This window comes from Notolepis coatsorum (genome assembly GCF_963971535.1).
Source record: "Notolepis coatsorum genome assembly, chromosome: 9".
Lineage (NCBI taxonomy): Eukaryota > Metazoa > Chordata > Actinopteri > Aulopiformes > Paralepididae > Notolepis > Notolepis coatsorum.
In genome coordinates, this window is record NC_140173.1 from 150,019,687 (window position 1) to 150,041,914 (window position 22,228).

Sequence of the window (22,228 nt, forward strand, 5' to 3'; positions counted from 1 at the left end):
TTTGCCACCGTTTTTCCAACCAGTGAACTTTACTTTACACAAACAATAAGCAAATGAGCAAATATTATGTGCTTGAAACAAGTAAAATAATCGACCAGTGCAGTAATTTGGCTTGGCAAGATTTCTTGAAATAAGTAAAAAAAAAAAAAAACATAATCTAGGGTTCTCTCTCCTAAAGTGGGAAGGGATAGCAGTACATTTATTTAGTGTTTACTGCAGAGTGGAGGGACTGAGAGACCCATCAGTGATGGATATCGGAATGTAGAGCTATTTACTCTATTTACCACACTTACTTTAACAACAAAAACACGTTTAGCACCCTTTTTAACTAGCAGAAACGCTAGTAGCCTGCCTGTCCGATATATGGTGTATCCATACATGTAGTCCTATGAGTGTTGTTATTCTGGAAAGAATGAAGCTCCCATGCTCGGGACATTTAATTTCACGGTACTATGCTGCCCTGAGTCTAGTGTTCACTGTGCGTTACTTCTACTGTTGGGTACTATGCTGCCCTCTAGTGTTCACTGTGCGTTACTTCTACTGTTGGGTACTATGCTGCCCTCTAGTGTTCACTGTGCGTTACTTCTACTGTTGGGTACTATGCTGCCCTCTAGTGTTCACTGTGCGTTACTTCTACCGTTGGGTCATATCTGTAAGCGAAGCAACGTAAGCTTCAGGTTCATCATAGACCACTGCACTTCCGCGTTTCATGGAGCTCGTGAGAGGGGGGAAAGAGCGCGAGGGGATACAATGAATGAATGTTGATTATTACTAGCCGCTATTATTACTAGCCGCGGCTACAACCACTTACGTCAGTGCTATAATCAACATTCATACGTTTTATCCCCCCACGATCCCTTTCCCACTCTCTCCCATGAGCTCAAAATACCGGAAGTGTTGCGGTGGTCGGCAATTTCTCTACTCAGTTTGGGAAAACAAGTATATCATCGTATATATTCCAAGGTATACCATGCTACGTCGTTTAATACATTTGTTGATTTAAAGCAAAAATATGAGTGCTGTCAATAGATAAGTAAAAAAAACTAATTAATCTCACAATTTTCTGTAATTAATCTAGATTAAAAATCGCATGTTTCTACTTAAGACCGAAGCTTGTAACAGATATTTACTTGAGTAAAATCATGGAATTAATGTAAAATCAACACAAAAAGTATATTTAGATTCAAAGACTATTTTAATAGCTTTCTTTGAATACAGTTTCTCTCTTGTGAAATACAAATGTTCAACAAAACCATCAACATTGACTCAGCTGCTAGACCGCTTTCTTATATTATATTGAAAAATGTTCACTCCATAGATTAATCTAGATAACAAATTTTTAACGCTTTAAATCATTTCAATTAATCTCCAGAGTTAAAGCATTCATTTTGACAGCCCTAAAAAATATATATTTTGGCTTAGTGTTTGTTTTGAAAGGATCATGTTTTGACACGTGACCCCCCCCCCCCCCCCTCCTCCTCCCTCCCCTAATGAAACAGCTGTTATGCACTTCCGGTGAACTGTCAGATTCGGACCTGGCTGTAAATCGACGGTGAAAGAAAGCGGCGTTGCCGGGAGTTGACTCAGACATAATATCACGGTAAAAACAACAAACGTATTATTATTATTATTATTATTATTATTATTATTATTATGCTTTTTATTTTTGTTCTCATTTCCATTTCATTTGACACTGTCACTCGAATGCGGTTGAACAAGAGCCCTTTAGTTTAGATGAATGCGAATTGTTATTCTAGGCTGCTATTCTCGGTACTACAGTATTCCTCTCACTCGGTTGTTTACATAAACTATTGTTTGCTCTTCTACAGTCGGGACCAGGGATGTTCTGAACATGTTCACACTGGCACACATAAACTATAGTTTCCTTTGTGGCAACATTTACATGTAAGAGGGGCACACTTTCTAGGCATAGTCTATTATTTTATACTTGACCTAATACTGAATGATGTACTGTATTATTAAAACAAATGATACATTTCTAGAATGATCTGACTCTATGGGTTACCGTTAGTCAGACATTAACACCAAGTTGCTGTGACAGGTGTGTGTGTGTGTGTGTGTGTGTGCGCGCGCGCGTGTGTGTGCCTGTGTGTGCGTGTGTTGAGAGAGAGCTCTCTGAGTAATGCCGACTAAGATCGAGTGTCATTGCCACAACTTGTCATAAAAATAGTCTGTGCAAGAACACTGTGGCTCTAGATGTTGTGGGGGAGTCAGTGAGACAGCTCCTCTCTGAAGCCATGGCCTTGTAGATTCATTTTACTCCTGCTTTGTGTCAGTTTCTTTTGAGCTGGGCGGCTTGTTGTGTGATTATTACTCACAGCTTATACACATACCAACAAAGTAATCCAGGGCCGTGGAAAAACTTTGAGCTTCAGTTCTAGATGTTAAATGCATATAGTAGCCTTTTTGCAAGATGCTTAATTAAACCTAAATACTCAATTCACTGGAATTGTAATTTTTTGTTGTCTGTTGTGATTATACTATTAAAAGCTCTTGCATTTGAATGGCGTTAAGCTGATATTACAATAATACACACATGTGGTTTAACGTAATGTGAAACAGAGGGAGAGGCGCTGGTGGAGGTATTTTCTATGAATGAAGAGAAGGCATCCTCTGCTTTACTATACAGGGCCGTTTAAAGGAACACGCCGGCATTATGGGAAACGTGTGCATACAGTCCGTCCTCTCCAGAGTCGGATGAGAAGATATTATCTACCAATAGCCTCTCTGTGCGTTCAGTAGAAAGCGACCCTGCTGCAAGCTAGCCTAACTTATCAAGTTCCTGGCCAACAGTCTAGTGGTCCGTATCCAACAGTACCGTGTTTAACAGTACTGTATATTTGCATATCTTGTATGTCACAAATGTAACAGTACTGTATATCTGTATGTCATGCATGTCATGATATATATCTGTATATCTGAATGTTGTGTATGTCATAAATGTCATTATCAATTGAAACTGGGGGACCCTGATGTAAACGAGACGAAAGTCTTTCTCTGGTCTGCATCCCCTTAACAATTGTGTGTATTGAGCCGTACTGTATTGTACCCATTCTGCAATCTGTTAATAAAGTTTTCAATCAATCAATCAATCAATCAATCAATCAATCAATCAATCATCCGCTTCCATTAATTCGTGCTAAGCTAGGCTAGTTTGGATAGCTTTCTACTGAACGCACAGAGGAGAAATTGGTATCTATCTTCTTCCGAAGACGGTAACGACATTTCCCATAATGTTTAGGGTTGGGTACCGTTCACATTTGAACCAATACCTGTGATTGGATACCGGTACGGAAAGGTACCTTTTTTCGCTACTTTAGTAAAAAATAAAAATGATCTACCTACCAAACGATTTATTATCATTATTATTTATTTAAAACAATTTGTTAATATATAATATATAATATTGCAGCGAGCGTTGTCTGCATCTAGCTTTGTAAAGTGTTCCACACTTGCGAGCGTTTTCGGCTTTGTTGTTGAATCAAGTCAAATCCTAGGTAAGCGTGTATTGTGCGCGTTAGACATTCAACCGTCAATTCGCCCAGGTCTGGCGTCGACTTGCTGTCGTTCTGGTTGTCAGTTCTTGTTTGACCATTGGGATCTGTTTGTAGATCTGTCTTCTTCTTCCTACAGCGCTGTAGCAGCATATCCTTCATTCGGAGAATCCAGGCGACGGCTCTTTTCAATCTGTACCAGCTGGAATAGTGGTTGATCAGCTTGTTCACAGCATCTGTGTCTTCGACTGCGTGTGTAAGATGTACGTTTCTCACGTCGCTGTCATCCTCTTTGACCTTCATCTCGTCAGGTCTGTCCGGCCATTTGGACACTCGTTCTCTTCAGCGGAAGATTTATGTAGTAATGTCCATCCACATAGCGTGCAGAGCCTGACACAAAGTCCATGAAACGATTGTCCTCTTGTGACATCTCTAACTTGTCATCACAGTTTCGTTCGGGAAAGTCATGGTTATATTGCTGGAGAAGAAGCCATTCCATACCATCAGTCTCAACAGCAATTCTGTTCACTGCAGCACTTGATTGTTCGCCGTCACTCGCTGTAGTGTCCGTTGGCTCTTCCAGTGGACCATTCAGAATCCACCCAAGAGCAGTCTTGACCGCATATGGTCCGTTTGCTTGGCTGTGGATCACTTTCCACGGCTCTAGCAGCTTGTGTTCTCTTGTTCCGATGAGAAGCTCCACTTCGGCGTTGATGCGTGGCAACCTGACTTCGTTGAGGTACGGCCATTTGTCAACATCCTTTTGTTGTGGAACGTTCTTCACGGAGACGGGGATGTTCCTCTGTGTGAACACCTTGGACAGTTCAATGAAGTTATTCTCCTCTAACCCACTAACTTCCAAGTCAGTGAGGATGTAGCTCTCCACTAGCTTCTTTGCATTGATGGTGCTTAGCACTAGCTCCGTCTTTCTGCCTTGAATGTTCAATCGCTCTGCCAGTGTCTCTGTACAAAACGTCGCAGAGCTGCCTGGGTCCATGAATGCATAAACCTCCACAGCTTTGTTGCTTTTCTTGTTCTTTACTCTGACGGGCACTATGGCGAGCACGCAGTTGTCTCCGGCCCCAGTGCAGGCACTTAGCGTTTCCTTGGGAGGCGGGTTCATCTCCTTTTGAGGCAACTTCCGTTGTCTTCTCCTTTGCACCTTTGTCTTGCTTTGCATAGTGTAGCATGCTGGGATGCTTCATGGAACAGTGTGTTCACATGTCATTTTTTTTACACTCCTTGCTAAGGTGGCCTTTCACCAGGCAGCCGAAACAGAAGCCGTTCCTCTTCAGAAACTCCACTCTTTCCTTATGTGGTTTTTCTCTCAGCTTGCAACATTCTTCCAGGGTGTGACCTTTCTCACAGAAGACACATGGCTTTGTAAAGGCACGGTTGAAGGATGTAGCATCTTTTGACTTTGATGATTCGCCTTTTTCATCATCCACTTGTTCAGCACTGGTTGCGAAGCTGCTTCCCCGTTTAGCTTCTCTTTGTTCTTTCTTTCCGTGCTGAGGTTTCTTTGTATCTTTCTTGTCAGCTGTTGCAGAGTCGAGATCTCCAAAGAGAGGGTCAGATGTGATCTTTGCTTGGCGATCTACGAAGCTCACCAGATCTGTAAACTTGGCTCGCCTCCGACGGCGTTCTTGAAGGTCATATGCATGAACTCTCCATCTCTCTCTCATCTTGAATGGCAGCTTAGCAACAACCGCCCTCATGGTCGTCGGATTGTCCATCTCTTCCATATAATCGACATCTTCCATAGCGTTGCGACAGCTCACAAGAAACACTGAAAAAGCGCTGAGGGCTTTCCCATCTTCTGACTTTATCAACGGCCACTTGCAAGCCAAAGCGTCGGCGATCTTCAGCGGGTCTCCGTAACGTTCGTGAAGCAGCCTCACTGCCTCTGAATATCCACATGCTTCAGTCATATGGTGGCAGCTCTTCACGAGGTCCTGTGGTTCCCCTCTGGTGTACTGCTCTAAGAAGTACAGTTTGTCAGCGCTGCTGTCGGCTTGTGCATCAATAGCATGATTGAAAGCTCTCATAAAGGATCTGAACTCTAATGGTTCTCCACTGAACACTGGCACGTCTCTTTGTGGCAAGCGAGAGAGCTCCTGGTTCTTTGCGAGCATTTCAGCGAGGTCTGTCTGTCGCCGATATATTTCTATAGCACTGTCCTTTTGTTGCGGACTGTCATTGTGTAGTTGATGATGCACGAGCCGACAGCAGCGCTGACAAACTGTACCGGTATGACTGTGTATGAACGAATAATGGACTCTGTGAAGCGCTCTGAGTCAGAGAAGAGCGCTATATAAATCCAATCCATTATTATTATTATTATTATTATCATATTGTTCCGTATCAGGTCTCAGCTGAGCATTTCTTTGCTTGGAAGTACTTTTCACTAGAAACGTGGACATTTCTTTCTTTTGTGGGTTGGGCGCCACTCATGCAGCCATACCCAGCTCCAGACTCTGGAGAAGCATAGTCAACACGCGTTTGTTCCTGCTCACGTTGCTCCGATGTTCCTCACATTCCTGATACACTTTGATCTTTGCATTGGATATTGCTAGAGCTGTATTGATCTCTAACTGTTCCCGTTCAGCTTTAAGCTTTGCTTCTTTTCTTTCTAATGCCTGTATTTCTGTCAGGGCTGTCCTCTGTGCCATGAGGGCAGCTCTGTTGGCTTCTTCTTTAATGCACGCCGAACTTGTAGTAGAAACCGCTGTGGCTACATTAGACACACTGTCCTTACTTGTCACCTCATTGTTACATATTGCAGCCTGAATCCATTCTTCTATTTTTGTGATAAATTGTTCACATTTATCTGCTTTAGGCTGAAACCAAAACTCTTGATCAGCATTCTTTTCGTCTTCACTGAGATATAACAGCTAAATAATTAAGGTTAATAAATTCTTGATAGAATGTATCATACATTTTTATTTCCCTTTGCACAGTAGTTATATCAGGCACACTTTCCTCTTCATTTGCCAGAAGAAGTTCCATTTCGTTTGATTTTGCAGTCAATTGTCCTAGCTTGCATCTCCTGGATTTTATAAGACCATTCAGCTTTTCCTCTAATCCCTTGGGTGTTAGCTCCCTCTTGCGGACAGTCTGTGTAACTGCATTCTCACCTGGCTGACTGGCAGCCTGGCTTCCGTAATTGCAGTATCATGGGCGTCCATCTTTGTTGTTTGGCAATGAGCAGATAAGCAACTTGAGAACGGTAATAATTTAACTCTTTGAATTATATTCTTCATGTGTCACTTGAGAGACACTTTTTGATAAAGATCCAGACAATTTTCTTTATTCAGTTGACATGCACAATGTTCTTATTTGTTTCGTTTTTCTGATCTTGCCGTTTGCTATTAGCAACGTCGTCCAGTTTAGCTCAGCAAAGTAACGTTAGCTTTCTAGCTGTCGTCACGAGTCCACATGCTAATCGTTGCTAGCTCCTGCTTTCATCGTCAACGAGGGGCTTCTTTAAATGGGAACTATTTTACAATTTCTTTCACTATTTGGGCACTTTTACACAATTCCTGTGAGTCTATGGAACACCTCTGTAAGCTTTTTTTTTTTTTTTTTTTGGGATGCTCGATATTGGCTTTTTTACCTATACCGATATTGTCCAACTCTTAATTTCCGATACCGATATCAACCGATACCGATATATGCAGGGTCCCCCCCCCCAAAAAACGGAATCATTTCAGGTAATTAACATTACATATGTCTTGTTGTGGAATTAACATAACATTATGCATACTTTTGACAATAAATAAAATCAGAATTTGTTCTTACTTGCTTGCCTGGGTAAATAAATGTTATAGAAATGTTAAAAAAATAAATAAAAATTAAGAAAATAATAATCAGTTTACTATAGACAAGAACAGACAAACAAAAAGGAGGAGACAGAACAAAAATAAACAGACATAACAAAACTAAAAAACTAAAAAGACTGCCAGACAGGAAAATAAAATAACAGTGTGACTTAACTCAAAGAATTAAAGTGTGTTGTATAGCCAGGTGTTACAAGGTGCAGGTCAAACACGAGATATACAGGGGTGAGTCTCTGCAGAATACAGTTATTTGTCCTTCAGATAGTCAATGAATGGGCTCCATATGTCCGAAAACCTGTTGTGCTCTTTGGATCTGTAATAGCGGATCCTCTCCATCTGTATGATTGTGATCATTTCATTGAGCCATTTCTGGAAACACGGGGGTGTAGGTGATTTCCAATCGGTTAGAATAATTTTTTTGCGGCTACCATGCCGAGCATTAGTGTCTGTTGTTCCTCCCTCGTGTACCTTAAGGCAGTCTCTGAACACCCAAAGAGTGCCAACTCTGGATCAGGGGGAATGTCCTTTCCATAGACCCTGGAAAACCACTGGAATATTTCACCCCAGAATTTTTGTAAATGAGGACAGAGCCAAAAGAGATGTGTTAAAGAGCCCTCTGCAACTTTACACCTGTCACATAATGGAGAAAGAGATGGATACATTCTGTGTAGTTTGGTCTTTGAATAGTGGAATCTATGGATGACTTTAAATTGAATCAATTTGTACCTAGCATTGATCGAGCAAGTTTGGATTCTAGTCAAACCTTCATTCCATATGTTCTCAGACACCTCTAGATTCAACTCAGTGGACCAGGCATCTCTCAGATGGTCAGTGGACACAGAGGTGGAAAACAGGGACATAAAGCGAGATATCAGGTGTCTGGAGTCTGGAGGGAGCTTCAGGAGATCGTAGATATCAGGTGTCTGGAGTCTGGAGGGAGCTTCAGGAGATCATAGATATCAGGTGTCTGGAGTCTGGAGGGAGCTTCAGGAGATCATAGATATCAGGTGTCTGGAGTCTGGAGGGAGCTTCAGGAGATCGTAGATATCAGGTGTCTGGAGTCTGGAGGGAGCTTCAGGAGATCATAGATATCAGGTGTCTGGAGTCTGGAGGGAGCTTCAGGAGATCGTAGATATCAGGTGTCTGGAGTCTGGAGGGAGCTTCAGGAGATCGTAGATATCAGGTGTCTGGAGTCTGGAGGGAGCTTCAGGAGATCGTAGATATCAGGTGTCTGGAGTCTGGAGGGAGCTTCAGGAGATCGTAGATATCAGGTGTCTGGAGTCTGGAGGGAGCTTCAGGAGATCATAGATATCAGGTGTCTGGAGTCTGGAGGGAGCTTCAGGAGATCATAGATATCAGGTGTCTGGAGTCTGGAGGGAGCTTCAGGAGATCGTAGATATCAGGTGTCTGGAGTCTGGAGGGAGCTTCAGGAGATCATAGATATCAGGTGTCTGGAGTCTGGAGGGAGCTTCAGGAGATCGTAGATATCAGGTGTCTGGAGTCTGGAGGGAGCTTCAGGAGATCGTAGATATCAGGTGTCTGGAGTCTGGAGGGAGCTTCAGGAGATCATAGATATCAGGTGTCTGGAGTCTGGAGGGAGCTTCAGGAGATCATAGATATCAGGTGTGTGGAGTCTGGAGGGAGCTTCAGGAGATCATAGATATCAGGTGTCTGGAGTCTGGAGGGAGCTTCAGGAGATCATAGATATCAGGTGTGTGGAGTCTGGAGGGAGCTTCAGGAGATCATAGATCAATTCTCTGGCATGGTTTCAAAATGTGGAATTTTTTCTTTGACATAGTGTCTGATTTGGAGATATCGAAAAAAGTGGGAGTTAGGAATGTTACATTTTGTTTTCAGTTGGTCGAATGATGCAAACTGTTTGTCTATGTACAAGTCTCCAAGGGTCGGGAGTCCCTTGTCCCTCCAGACAGCAAACGCCCCATCTGTCCGAGATGGCAAAAAGGAGTGGTTATGACATTATTATTATTAGATGGTGTCTCACCCGAGAGTCCCCTCTGCCAGTAGGTCAAGGCTCTAGCATTGGCTGCCCAATAATAATTCCTGAATACAGGGAGGCCTAGGCCTCCTTCCTGTGTTGGCTTCTGCAGATGCCCTTTTGATATGCGATGGGTTTTATACCCCCATACAAATGGGAAAATAATAGAGTCTAGTTTCTTAAAGAATGCTGCAGTGAGGAAGATTGGCAAATTTTGAAATAGATACAAGAATCTAGGAAGAGACACCATCTTGATTGCGTTAATACGCCCCACCATAGATAAAGGCAGGGTCCTCCACTTCTCTATGTTGAGTTTTAACTTTGTGACCATGTCAGCATAGTTAAGTTTAAATGAATATCGGTAGGCCGATAATATCGGACATCCCTAAAAAAAATGCATTGTTTTGTATTTCTAATCAAGTACTCAAAAACAGCATTTTTCTACCTCAAGATCTTAAGCCGTTTTGAGGCTGGGCTCCAACCACTGTGTGGCCTGGTGCCAACTGCCACATCAACTGCCACATTATTATGCAGCTGAGAAATCTCTGACATCACAGATATGCACATTTTCAGATGACTCAGTTCAGTGAGGGTGAATATTGTGAGAGGAGAATTGGAAGAATGCGCCAATATGAGAATTAGAGACATGAATCCTATTAATATAAGTCCACATAGCTAGGAAACAATGCTAAACACTGAAAAAGGCCATTTATAAGATAGTTCCCCTTTAACTAACTCTTCCAATAGCCAGTTTATCTTCTTGATAACGATGTCAATAGCAATATTTCCTCTTGGTTAGATAACTTTTTTGACTATTGACATCGTTATCAAGAAAATAAACTGGCTATTGGAAGAGTTTGGCTTTTACAGTGTTGTAATGTAACAGATAAATGACTATGTACTCCCTCTGTGTTGCAGGTCGTCAAGAGACATGTCTTTTATATTTGACTGGATCTACAGGAGTTTCAGCAGTGTCCTGCAGTTACTAGGTAGAGTATTATACTGGAACAATATCAACAATAGTCACACGTGTATCATCACTATTATTACTGTCTTTTTTTTTTAAATACATTTATTTATTAGTCGTCAAAGGTACAGTCACGGAATACAATACACATCGAATGGCACATTTTGTATTTCCGCCCTTCCCACAGACATTGCAAAATTAAATTCAAGGACTTTTTAAATGCTGTTTTATTAAAAAAAAAAAAAAAAAAAAAAAAAAAAAAAGGGGATCCAATATTTATGGCTCAAAGCCAATCTCCGACAATTAGCCACACCTTAATTCAAAAATTCGATTTCTTGATTCAGTACAATTGTATCATGGATGAACAAAACCCTCAATGTGAATGGCCCATTTGAATTTCAAGGACTTTCCAAGCACCTTGTCAAACAAATTGGCTGTTTTCAAGGAATCCCAGGCCTTGGCCTTTTTGTCAAAAATCAAGCACTTCAAGGATCTTGTGTGAACCCTCCCCCTCCCCCCTCCCTTCCCCCCTCCCATTCTCCCCCTACAGTATTATTACTGTCTGATTGAATCCTGCCACTCACTACTGTTCACTACTACTGTTATCACTATTATCATTATCACTTTGCACTTTGTTCTATGTCCTATTACTATTACTACCTGTCCTACCCGTACCCCCCCCCCCCCCACATGCTGCTATGACACTTGAATTTCCCCAAGGCGATTTATAAAGGAACACCTAACTTGACAAGCTGTGAAATCTATATATTTAATATAAATGTATATGTGTAATACAAGTATCCAAACTACTGAATCAAATCAAATCAAATCAAATGTATTTGTAAGGCCCGAAATCACAAGGTAATGCCCCCATGGGCTGTACAAGTCTTCTTTAAACAAGTCAAGAAGAAACATCACAATAAATCAAGAACAAAGACCACCATAAAATCCAAATATGCGATACTCCCAGACTTTCCCCAATGAAGATAAGGAAAAACTCACAAAAAACCTAGCAATAGGAAAAGAGCACCATTCTCTACTTATATAGTGGGTAGATGCCAAGGTAAACCTGAGGAGGAGCGGTTGTGTGTTCTCTGTGATCTGGGAGTGGTGGAAGATGAATATCATTTTGTTTTTTATTGCCCTTTGTACACCGATTTGAGGAGGGCTTTATTTGAGAAAATTCAATTTGTAAATCCGGATTTGTTTTGGCAGTCTGAGAGTATGTTGTGTTTTTCTTTTTGTGGAGGAGATCTTCAGTTTTGCATGATTTTTGGAGAAAGCATGGCACTTGAGACAAAACACACTATATCCTATATAATTTTATATGAATTCCTCTTGTTTCTTTGTTTACATACATTGTTTACAGCTTGTTATATTACGTTTTTTTTTGTTTTTTTTTGTGGCCATCTTGGTCTATATAACTTATTGTCAATGTCAAGTATACTATTATATACTTATTGTTTATGTGTCTTGTACGTTCTGTACGACAAGTCATCAGGAAGGGTACGACTCTATCAGCTGAGTAACAGCAATCAAACAGTGCTGAAACTTGGGTTCTGCAGTATTGAGTGCATACATAATGTTTGTTTATCGTACTGCATGGGGGAGAGAAGTCACGTTATCAAACTGTTGATTTAGCCAAAGTTGATTCACACAATAGAACACAGTGAACTTTTTTTCTTAATGTTTTATCTCTGTACTCCAGCACCTTCGATTCGAAATGGAACAATGGCTATGGGCTGGGACATTAAATGCAAATGAGTCTCTATTTTGTCTCTTATCATCAGGTCTGTACAAGAAGAGTGGCAAGCTTGTGTTTCTCGGGCTGGATAACGCTGGAAAGACCACGCTGCTGCACATGCTGAAAGACGACCGCCTGGGACAACATGTGCCCACGCTGCATCCGAGTAGGAACAAACATTCACCTTCAGTTCAGGAGTCAGCCCAGTGAAGGATCTTGAGGTTTTTCAGTGTATATATAATGTAAACAAAATGTATATAATGACAGCACTGCTTATAGCCATCTGAGAGCACCACAGGAACAACTGTGTATTGTTTACACACAGTTTCTTTTTTTCTCATATTTTTATATTCAGATCTAGTTTTATTTCCTATATTTATGTCTTTCTACTATTGCTCTGCTCATACCTGTACCTCCCCTCCCCCCTCCTCCATGCTGCTATGATGCCCAAATTCCCCCAAGGGGATCAATAAAGGAATATATATTTTCTTTAATCTTAGTTAGACCATGGGCTATGTGTGCCTTTGTTTCAGGATATCTGACATCGCTAAAATGCTCTCTGCCTCTCTCTATCCCCAGCATCTGAAGAACTGACCATCGCTGGAATGACGTTCACAACGTTTGATCTCGGCGGTCATACACAAGGTAGGCACATAGTATTTAACAGCTGTGGTAACATTGACTGTGTATTTCATAACTAATATGCGTGTATAATTAGAAAAACCATAATGCAAAAATCTGGTGTGCCCTAAGGGGTGATACTAGTGTGACAGGAACTGTTTGAGACCCGATGAAACCCCCGCTGTTGTTGAACTGTATTCAGGAGACAGTCAACAAACCCCCACTCTAAACAGATGTACTCAACACGAAAACAAAGGAACTGAAAAAGTCACACCCAGCTGAGAGCAGAGTTTAGCAACAGACAGCTGAGCAGTGACAGGCAGAGAAACAGAGGTCTGATTACAGACCTAAACTGCTTCTGAGAATAGCTAAAGGTTCATGGAAACTAATTCATAAACAAGATCATATTAATTAAACTGACTTAGTAGATAAAAGATATTTGAATATCATTTAGAATGTCAAACTGGTTATTTAAGTAATAATGCTAGTTCACTCTGGTTGTAAAGCACTAGAACCTAAATCATTAGAACTATTAATTCAGTATACTTTATATAGGGAATCTGGTATTAAAATATAGACAAACTCCACATTGGGTTAATGCTGAATACATATGTAACTTCTTACATTTAAGGTACAGATTAGAAAAGGTTAGTGTTAAAACTGTCCAGTCATCAAAAAAAGTCACATGAAGACCCCCGCTGTTGATATACTGGAAGAACACACAACGAAGAAGAAGACAGGGGGGGGGGGGGGGGGGGCGGACCGCCCTCCCAGAAGACAAACCTGATTGGACCAAAACGTACTACTAGACTGTTATTATTGGTGGATATCAAGGTATATAACAGAGAGCGCAGTGTTAGAGAGACAGGCCAGAAACCACCAGGGGGTTTCTGCGTCTCACGACCGCCCACCCACAGACTGCTGATTACATGTGAGTAAAATCATGGACCCATTGTTGGTTTAGTATAAACATGTATACAGATATCCATCTGAAACCAGGTTTACTCATGTGTAATGCTCAGTAAGACTCTCTATTTCATTGATGTTAACATGACTAAGTTGATGAATCTTGTCTGACTCGCAGCACGAAGAATCTGGAAGAACTATCTCCCAGCTATCAACGGTATCGTCTACATGGTGGACTGTGCTGATCTGGAGCGACTACTGGAGGCTAAAGTTGAACTTGATGTAAGTCGAGGTGCAGTAGTTTGACAGACTAACAGATCCTAACGTTGAACTTGCAGTAGTTTGACAGACTAACAGCATTCATAGTTTCTGCTCAGAACTACCCTACTACCCTAAAGTTAACATGTCCACTTCCTGTCTCCAGGCCTTGTTAACATGTCCACTTCCTGTCTCCAGGCCTTGTTAACATGTCCACTTCCTGTCTCCAGGCCTTGGTAACATGTCCACTTCCTGTCTCCAGGCCTTGTTAACATGTCCACTTCCTGTCTCCAGGCCTTGTTAACATGTCCACTTCCTGTCTCCAGGCCTTGTTAACATGTCCACTTCCTGTCCCCAGGCCTTGTTAACATGTCCACTTCCTGTCTCCAGGCCTTGTTAACATGTCCACTTCCTGTCTCCAGGCCTTGTTAACAGATGAAACCATTTCTAACGTCCCGGTGCTCATCCTGGGGAATAAGATAGATCGTCCAGAAGCCATCAGTGAGGATTCGCTCCGAGCAATGTTTGGTCTTTATGGCCACACGACTGGAAAGGTGAGGAATAGATGGATTGAAAATAGGGATGCTCGATATTGGCTTTTTTACCGATACCGATATTCCGATATTGTCCAACTCTTAATTTCCGATACCGATATCAACCGATATCAACCGATACCGATATATGCAGGGTTTCCCCCCCCCAAAAAACGGAATAATTTCAGGTAACTAATAATTTCACTGGATATATATATAACAAATATTGTTATTGTTTTTTTTTTTTTTTTTACCGATACCGATATTTTCCGATATCACATTTTACTGCCGATATCGGCCGATAATATTGGTCGGCCGATAATATCGGACATCCCTAATTGAAAACAAATGATGGCACCACACCGGTAAAAGGTTTCTATGGTCTAATGATGTCACGTTTCACACGGGTTTGGGTTCACATTAAATTCAGTCTGTTCCAGAAGTGTATTTATTTCATCGAAAAATGTAATGGCATGAGAGGATTGTCCTATCCGAGTCTTTAACAAAATAACTGATCCGGTGCGGCCGGGTAGCGCAGCAGACTAAGCGTCTGTCTACTACCGCAGAGACACTGGTATCGAATCCGGCTGTCAGCGGTACCTCCGGCTTGGCCAGTTGTCATACAGACACTAGGGCTGTCCCCGACTAAGGATTTGGATAGCAAACATTTGCTGTTAGTCGACCATTAGTCGACAAAAAAAAATATATATAATATTATTATTATTATTATTATTTTTTTTTATCATTCCATTTGGGCTGTGGGGGTGCTTAATGTCTGAAGGAGTCGACTGAAGGCTTCTTGTCCTCTGCAAAAGCATGCAATTGGTCCACTGATGGATACATCTTGATATTTGTCTAGTCTAGTGTGTTCATTAGATGGGTGAAATCCTCTTTCAGTGCTTCTGTGTCTGTTTTCTTAGGCAGTTAGCCTCTGGTATGCGTGCCATTAGCGTTAGCCACGCTTCTAGGCCTCTTTTCTTTTGGAAAGAATGATACAAAATTAAATAAAATTAAATAAATATATATTATAATTAAAACATTATTTTTTTCGACTAAGAGGTTGGCAGTCGACTACGGCTCCTTTCGACCGATTATTAGACTAATCGACTAATAGGGGTCAGCCCTAACGGACACAATTGGCAGTGTCTGCGGGTGGGAAGCCGGTGGGTGGTATTCTGGTCGTTGTAAACAGCGACTCCTACAGGTCGGTCAGGGCGCCTGCACAGTGAGGGAGGGAGATGGTGAGGGTAGTGTGAGCCTCCCACACGTTACACTTCCCCAATGAGCGTCCTCGCTGGCAGGTGAAAAGAGGTTGCTGGCTGTCTCCTATGTATCGGAGGAAGCATGTGATAGACTTCAGGGCTCCCTAGACCGACCAGTGGGGGGCACATGCGCGCAACAACCAGGAAGGGGAGAGGGGAATTGGCATAACGACTAATTTGGGATGGGAGAAAAATAGGAGGATAAAAAAAATGGATACAAAAATTATAATAATAACTGATCGTGAACATTCTGTCATTAGCGAGTAAACTGCGATGTCTGTTTACATTTGTGGGGTATTAATAATTCTCAATTTAAGGCCTTAAAAGGTATTAAAAAGGTCTTAAATTGAACTTGTTGAATCCTGAAGATACCCTGTATTAGTGTCGAGTAGGAATTCGTTTTAGACTTATTGCAAAAGGAACTGAGGCTCCCGAACCGAATTCCCATTGGGGATTTTAAACTTGCAATATTGAAAGGGCATCCACGGGGGCTTCTTCTTGTTCTTGCTCTTAATTTAATGTATCTAGATTTTAGCCTCTCTTACCGTCGGTTACACACAGGGGTATTTTCGTTTCGTTTTCAAGATCAGTTTCGCTTTCCAGAGCGCAACGTAGTGGCAGGCGAGTTAGACATTTGTTTTGCGACCTGAGCACTTTCGTTTTGTTAGAACGAGGCGTGGTCAGACCGCAACGGAGCGCGTCTCGAATTCAGCACTGAGCATGCGCAGGGAGGTAGTTACCTGCGCACAAATCCTGAGAGCGCATACCCGCCTCACACGTCCACAGGTAAACAACACAGCTATCGACCACAATATGTAGTACAATGCCAAAGCAGTAGGTGGCAGTAGGTGGCGAACATGAAGGCAATTTTCAACCAATCAGAAGTTGGATGTGCCAATACACTTCCTGCAAAAAAATCAACAAGCCACCATCTTTAAATGCCTCCGTGAGCTATTTAGCCAATGTAGCATTTATCTTTCAGCAAAGAAAGTGCAATAAACAAAACGGATACATTCACTGTGTGTTCTGCCTCTCATTTGTTGATGAAACAAAACTAACATCAACACAATTGACCACCAAGAGCGGATAGTTTAGTCTCACAAAAAGATCGCCGATTTTGTTAGCTTACATGCTAACGCGATAGGGATATGCCATTATAACAGTATAGCATTGTGGCTAGCAGCTAACGTTAGCTCACGTTAGCCAGCCAGCACCAAACTGATGATATCAGGAGCTATCAGTAGCTAGATAACATTAGACAACGCCTCATGTATTAAACAAAGGTGAATAGATGACTGGGCCATTTTGTTTAATGCTTGTTAAGATTGAAAGAGGAGCTCTGAGCTAACAGGGTCTGGTAGCTAACGTTAGCTCACGTTAGCCAGCTGCTCATGCAATCGTTAATGCTAGCAGAATGAATGGATGTAAACTTTATTTAACAGATTGCAGAATGGGTACAATACAATACGGCTCAATACAAACAATTGTTAAGGGAATGCAGACTGTTGTAGCTTGGACTGGGGTCCTTATAACAATAACTTGACAACACATGGTAGCTGCAGCTATTTGGGACAGCTCTGTCGTCACCGGACGTTGGTGAGGGCACGCAGATGTCGGTATCTACTGCGCATGGGCGTTGAGCAACAACGGCTCCGCGCAGATTACATGACACGTTGTCGGCGAGTTTTGGCGAGTATCCAAAACGGAAACACAATTTCAGCGTTGTCAGTAGGGCAACGCGTTATCCTGCCAAAACGGCATTTCTATTTAACTGGGACAGCAAACGTATTCATTCAGCAACAAAACAAAAACAAAAACCCCCTGTGTAACCAGCGCAATTTGTCTGGAACTTGTTTTATGTATTTGTTATGTTTGTTTGGTGCATCAGGTCGCTCTTGTAGACCTTGTAGAGCTCTCGCTCCAGAGTACAACCCTAGTTTAACGCAGGGGTTCTCAAACTTTTTCATACCGCGACCACATTTTATTTAGGAATATTTTTGGGGACCCCACACTTAATGTATTGCGTAATTTCAAATGTGGAATTAAGGAATATCAAAATAAAAGCACACGTTGAATTTGATCATGCATATTTATTAGAAAATGTAATTACAGCACTATGTTATCAATACACATTCATAAAACGAGGAATATTTCGCCAAAATATGTTGCCAGAACATAAAAAAATAAAAATAAAATAAAAGATTTTTGGGTCACAACCCGTAGTTTGAGAACCACTTGTTTAACGCAACACTTCCTCTCCAGGGCAAGGTGTCCCTCAAGGAGCTGAACCTGAGGCCGATGGAGGTGTTCATGTGCAGCGTGCTGAAGAGGCAGGGCTACGGCGACGGTTTCCGCTGGCTCTCCCAGTACATCGACTGACCCCTGACCCCGCAGCGTGCTGAAGAGGCGGGGCTACGGCGACGGTTTCCGCTGGCTCTCCCAGTACATCGACTGACCCCTGACCCCGCAGCGTGCTGAAGAGGCGCGGCTACGGCGATGGCTTCCGCTGGCTCTCCCAGTACATCGACTGACCCCTGACCCCGCAGCGTGCTGAAGAGGCGGGGCTACGGGGACAGCTTCCGCTGGCTCTCCCAGTACATCGACTGACCCCTGACCCCGCAGCGTGCTGAAGAGGCGGGGCTACGGGGACGGCTTCCGCTGGCTCTCCCGCGGTCTGTTTCCCCTCGCGTTACCGTTTTGTCCATAGACTACGAGGTCAGATCCCACACTAAAACTACCTACAAAGGATATTTTGGTAATTATTTATTCAAAGTTTTGAGTGCCCCCCCCCCCCCCCCCCCGTAGGAATTGTGTTTTCCAATTTTATGTTTTTGTGTTAGTATACTGTACCCTCGGTTTTCTCCTTTTTTTTCTTTTTTTCTTCCACTTTCGGACAAATGTGCCAGGCGGGCTGATCATATAATCAATAAGTAAATGATGAACGATCAGTCTATAGTGGTCAGGAACGTGGAGGGAATGTACCCTGACCAATATTTTTAGAGTGAAGTGAAATATTACGTTTTGTGTCGTTAAATATAAACGCCGGGGGAAGGGCTTCCCAAAGCAGCCCCCAAATTATGAAAACCTATAGAAACAGGAAGCTCCTCGGAACGCAACAACATGTTTATTAGTATAGTTGTGCAAAAAATTAAGATAAGATAAGATAATATATTCCTTTATTGATCCCCTTGGGGAAATTCAGGCATCATAGCAGCATGGGGGAGGGGGGAGGGGAGGTACAGGTATGGGCAGGGTAATACTAGAGAGACATGAATATAGGCAATAACATTTGATCTGAATGTAAAAATATGAAGGAAAAAAAGATAAACAGTGTGAACAATAATATAATTAACTCTGAATATAAATATATGAGACAAATAAACAGAGGTGCATGTGAGAGTCTGTATGCTGGTTATCTGTTATATTATATGTTACAATAAATATAGACAATAAATCATTTGAATCTGAATATGTACTATGAGTAACAGTAAACGTAAGCAGTAAAAGTAACTAGTAACTACTGCATTCAGGTAAACGTAGCGGAGTAAAAAAGTACAATATTTAATTTGAAATGTGGTGGTAAAAAAGTTCCCTAAAATGGAAATACTCAAGTAAAGTACAAGTACCTCAAAACTCTTAAGTACAGTAATTGAGTAAAAATACTTTCTACCACTATATGTATGCAATCGCCCGGGTGCTCTGTGTGTTTTTTAATCCTGTGCACAACTACAACACTGATAAACATCGTGTCACGTTCGAGGAGCTTCCTATTTCCAGAATGTTCCACTAGCCGTCTGTTAAGAAGCTGCAGGGATCCCCCCCCCCCCCCCCCCTTTAGACACCCGGCCAGTAACCTTGTCTACTCTTATAGAAACACACGCCAACACACCGTGAACTAGTTTCTGACCTGGGTTTATTTTGGGCGGCTGGTGTTGAATTACAGCGAAGGCGGATTTGGATTTGCTTAGCATTTTATTATTCGAGCTGCCCCCCCCCCCCCCCCCCTCCCTGGCCTGGTGTGTTCTGGGGGCAAAGACAAAAAGAAAAGCACATATAACTTGGTGACCAGTGTATGTGAGACGTAGGGTGTAGATTTACTAGCTTCCCTGTTTATTCTCATGCCCCCCCCCTTCTATCCTCCAAGTGCCATTGACCTTTTGACTTTTTCACATTTACGAGCCAGAGGTGTAGTTACTGGAATCCTCTGAGGATTATGAAGGGTTATTATTATTATTATTATTATTAGGAAGGATTATGAATACACACTATTTATGAAGAAACATTGTGTCGAGGACGCCGTACAGTATTATCAGGTAGCAGGGGTGTAAAGTACTTGAGTAATTGTACTTTGTTACAATACTTAAGTACTGTTTTGGGGGATTTGTACTTTACTCGAGTATTATTAGGTTTGTATACTTGTACTTTTACTCAATTACATTTCAGAGAAAAAAAAACATACTTTTTACTCCTTACATTTAAAATGCAGACCTTCAAAGTACAAAGTATAAATCTCGCAGGTCTAACCACTTTAATTAGTATATTTGTTTCTCTGGCCGAACTAACGTTAACGTTATTAATCCTGTGTCCGCACTTTATTTAAAAACAGCCAATCGAATCCCCATCAATGGAAAATGAACCCGCCCATACCCATGCTGATTGGTCCTCGTGCAAGACTAGAATGCGGGGGATCTTTGATTAAACACCTGCTATCAGAAGAATAGACAGTCAGAAAAAAAGTTTTTACATTTACTTTTTTAGTACTTAAGTACATTTAAAAGTAGAAACTTTTAGACTTTCACTCAAGTGTTGTTTTTAGCCAGATACTATGACTTTTACTTGAGTACGATTTTGAGACGGTACCCATACTTTAACTTTCTGGGTACTTTTTTACACCCCTGTAAGGTAGCGTATCTCCCACGGTACTTACAGTCTCTGACGTTTAGGGTGGGGGGGGGGGGGGGGGGGTAATTTAAGATAATTCAACATATTATCACCACACGCCGGCTGTATGAATGTGACCACAAGTGCATTACAACTCATATTTTGACATGAGCTTTATTTATTTATTCGTTTGTTTATATAATACGACAGAACAGTGTTTTATATTCACAGGATACTATCGTGATAGCGGCATTAACGCGGTCGGGTGATCTAAGCAAATCATATTTGTGTACAATTTGGATGCTGGACTGCCTGTCTTTAGCGACGACAGGGAGTTGCTGTGGGATGACTTGAGTACTTTGTGAGTATTGGCTGCCTCGCCGTGCAGCTGTGATATGAGAGTACCTGGCATAGGCCTAAGGTGTGCATGGTGTGCCTATGAGTGCAATATTACCTATTATTTTTGTAAATAAATAGTTTGTTTGCTTCCTATTGCAGCTAGTTAACAAGGTGTTGGCTCAGTTATTGGGACACACAGGGCTGGCCATATTGATTATTATGAACAAAAGAAAAAAAGTCTTGGAGTTTTTGAGCATAATAAATATTTTTGACAATCGTCTGCATTTTGACTCAATTATTTACATCCTATACAAATGTCATGAATTGATGATGATGATGATGTTCATGATGATGATAAAAAATGAATAACTCTAGCACTGTACTAGAAGTAGTCAACACACCAACCCCCTCCTAATGTACAATAGCATCAACGCTAGCTGGATTTGAAGGCGTATGCTATGGAAGTCCCCTACGGCTCCACTTTGTTGAAATGTACATATAACTAGGGCTATAGGATAACCACCGGTTAATTCGCGATTTTATATTGGTTTGTCATGACAAACCAATTACATAATCCAACATATGTGTAAGAAACTAACATATTCCAGTTAACGGTATATTTTTTTAATGATTCGTTACGGCGAAATCAATACTTCCATTTGTATAAATTATGTTAACTGAGGATGGTAGAGCAGAACTAGGCATAACGCGATTGGCGCAGAGAGAAACATCAGTGGCCAATCAGATCGCAGAACCCGAACGCGGAACTGCAAGTGTGTTGGTAAAAGAATAGTTAGACTGTTAGTTTCCTTGCTCAGCCAGCATTAGCCTTCATTAGCTAACAGAAGCTAGTGGTTAAACAGGCCGGATTAGCTTTGAGCTAACTATCTTTCCCGACCCATGTATTCATTCCATTCTAAACATAACGTCAGTTTACAAAACATGACCTGTCTATATAACGTTGAGGAACGTTATCTCCCGGGACGAGTAGCCACGTTAGTTAGCCAACAACCAGCCAGGCAGCGCCGTTATCTCCCGGGACGAGTAGCCACGTTAGTTAGCCAGCAACCAGTCAACCTAACGTTAGCTGGCTCCAGCAGATCGACAAGCTGCTGGAGCCAATCTAACGTTAGCTGGCTCCAGCAGATCGACAAGCTGCTGGAGCCAGCTAACGTTAGCTTGCTGAGGCTATTAGCACATCGACAAGCTGCTGGAGCTCCCGATGCTGGTTGAAGTGGAGCTAGGTAGCCAGCAGGCTAAATGCTCCCGACGACATCGACAAGCTGCTGGAGCCAGCTAACGTTAGGTTGACTGGTTGCTGGCTAACTAACGTGGCCACTCGTCCCGGGAGATAACGGCGCTGCCTG

At 42.0% G+C, this 22,228-nt stretch overlaps 1 protein-coding gene across 1 annotated transcript; it reads left to right on the forward strand.

Moving 5' to 3' along the window:
* Window positions 1–1,527: 1,527 nt before the first annotated feature.
* On the forward strand, window positions 1,528–18,070 carry sar1ab (secretion associated, Ras related GTPase 1Ab). The gene is made up of 7 exons (XM_084322272.1): window positions 1,528–1,600; window positions 10,269–10,339; window positions 12,108–12,227; window positions 12,641–12,706; window positions 13,767–13,870; window positions 14,269–14,400; window positions 17,904–18,070. The coding sequence occupies exons 2-7, from the start codon at window positions 10,282–10,284 to the stop codon at window positions 18,018–18,020; spliced, it is 597 nt and encodes a 198-aa protein (XP_084178398.1). The 5' UTR covers window positions 1,528–1,600; window positions 10,269–10,281; the 3' UTR covers window positions 18,021–18,070.
* The last annotated feature ends 4,158 nt before the right edge of the window (window positions 18,071–22,228 follow it).

Bases quoted from the DNA above. Each gene is read 5' to 3' on its own strand.
- sar1ab (XM_084322272.1), top strand. From the start codon at position 10,282: ATGTCTTTTATATTTGACTGGATCTACAGGAGTTTCAGCAGTGTCCTG. The intron at 10,340-12,107 runs GTAGAGTATTAT...TCTTATCATCAG, and splicing joins CAGTGTCCTGCAGTTACTAG to GTCTGTACAAGAAGAGTGGC. The intron at 14,401-17,903 runs GTGAGGAATAGA...CTTCCTCTCCAG, and splicing joins ATGGCCACACGACTGGAAAG to GGCAAGGTGTCCCTCAAGGA.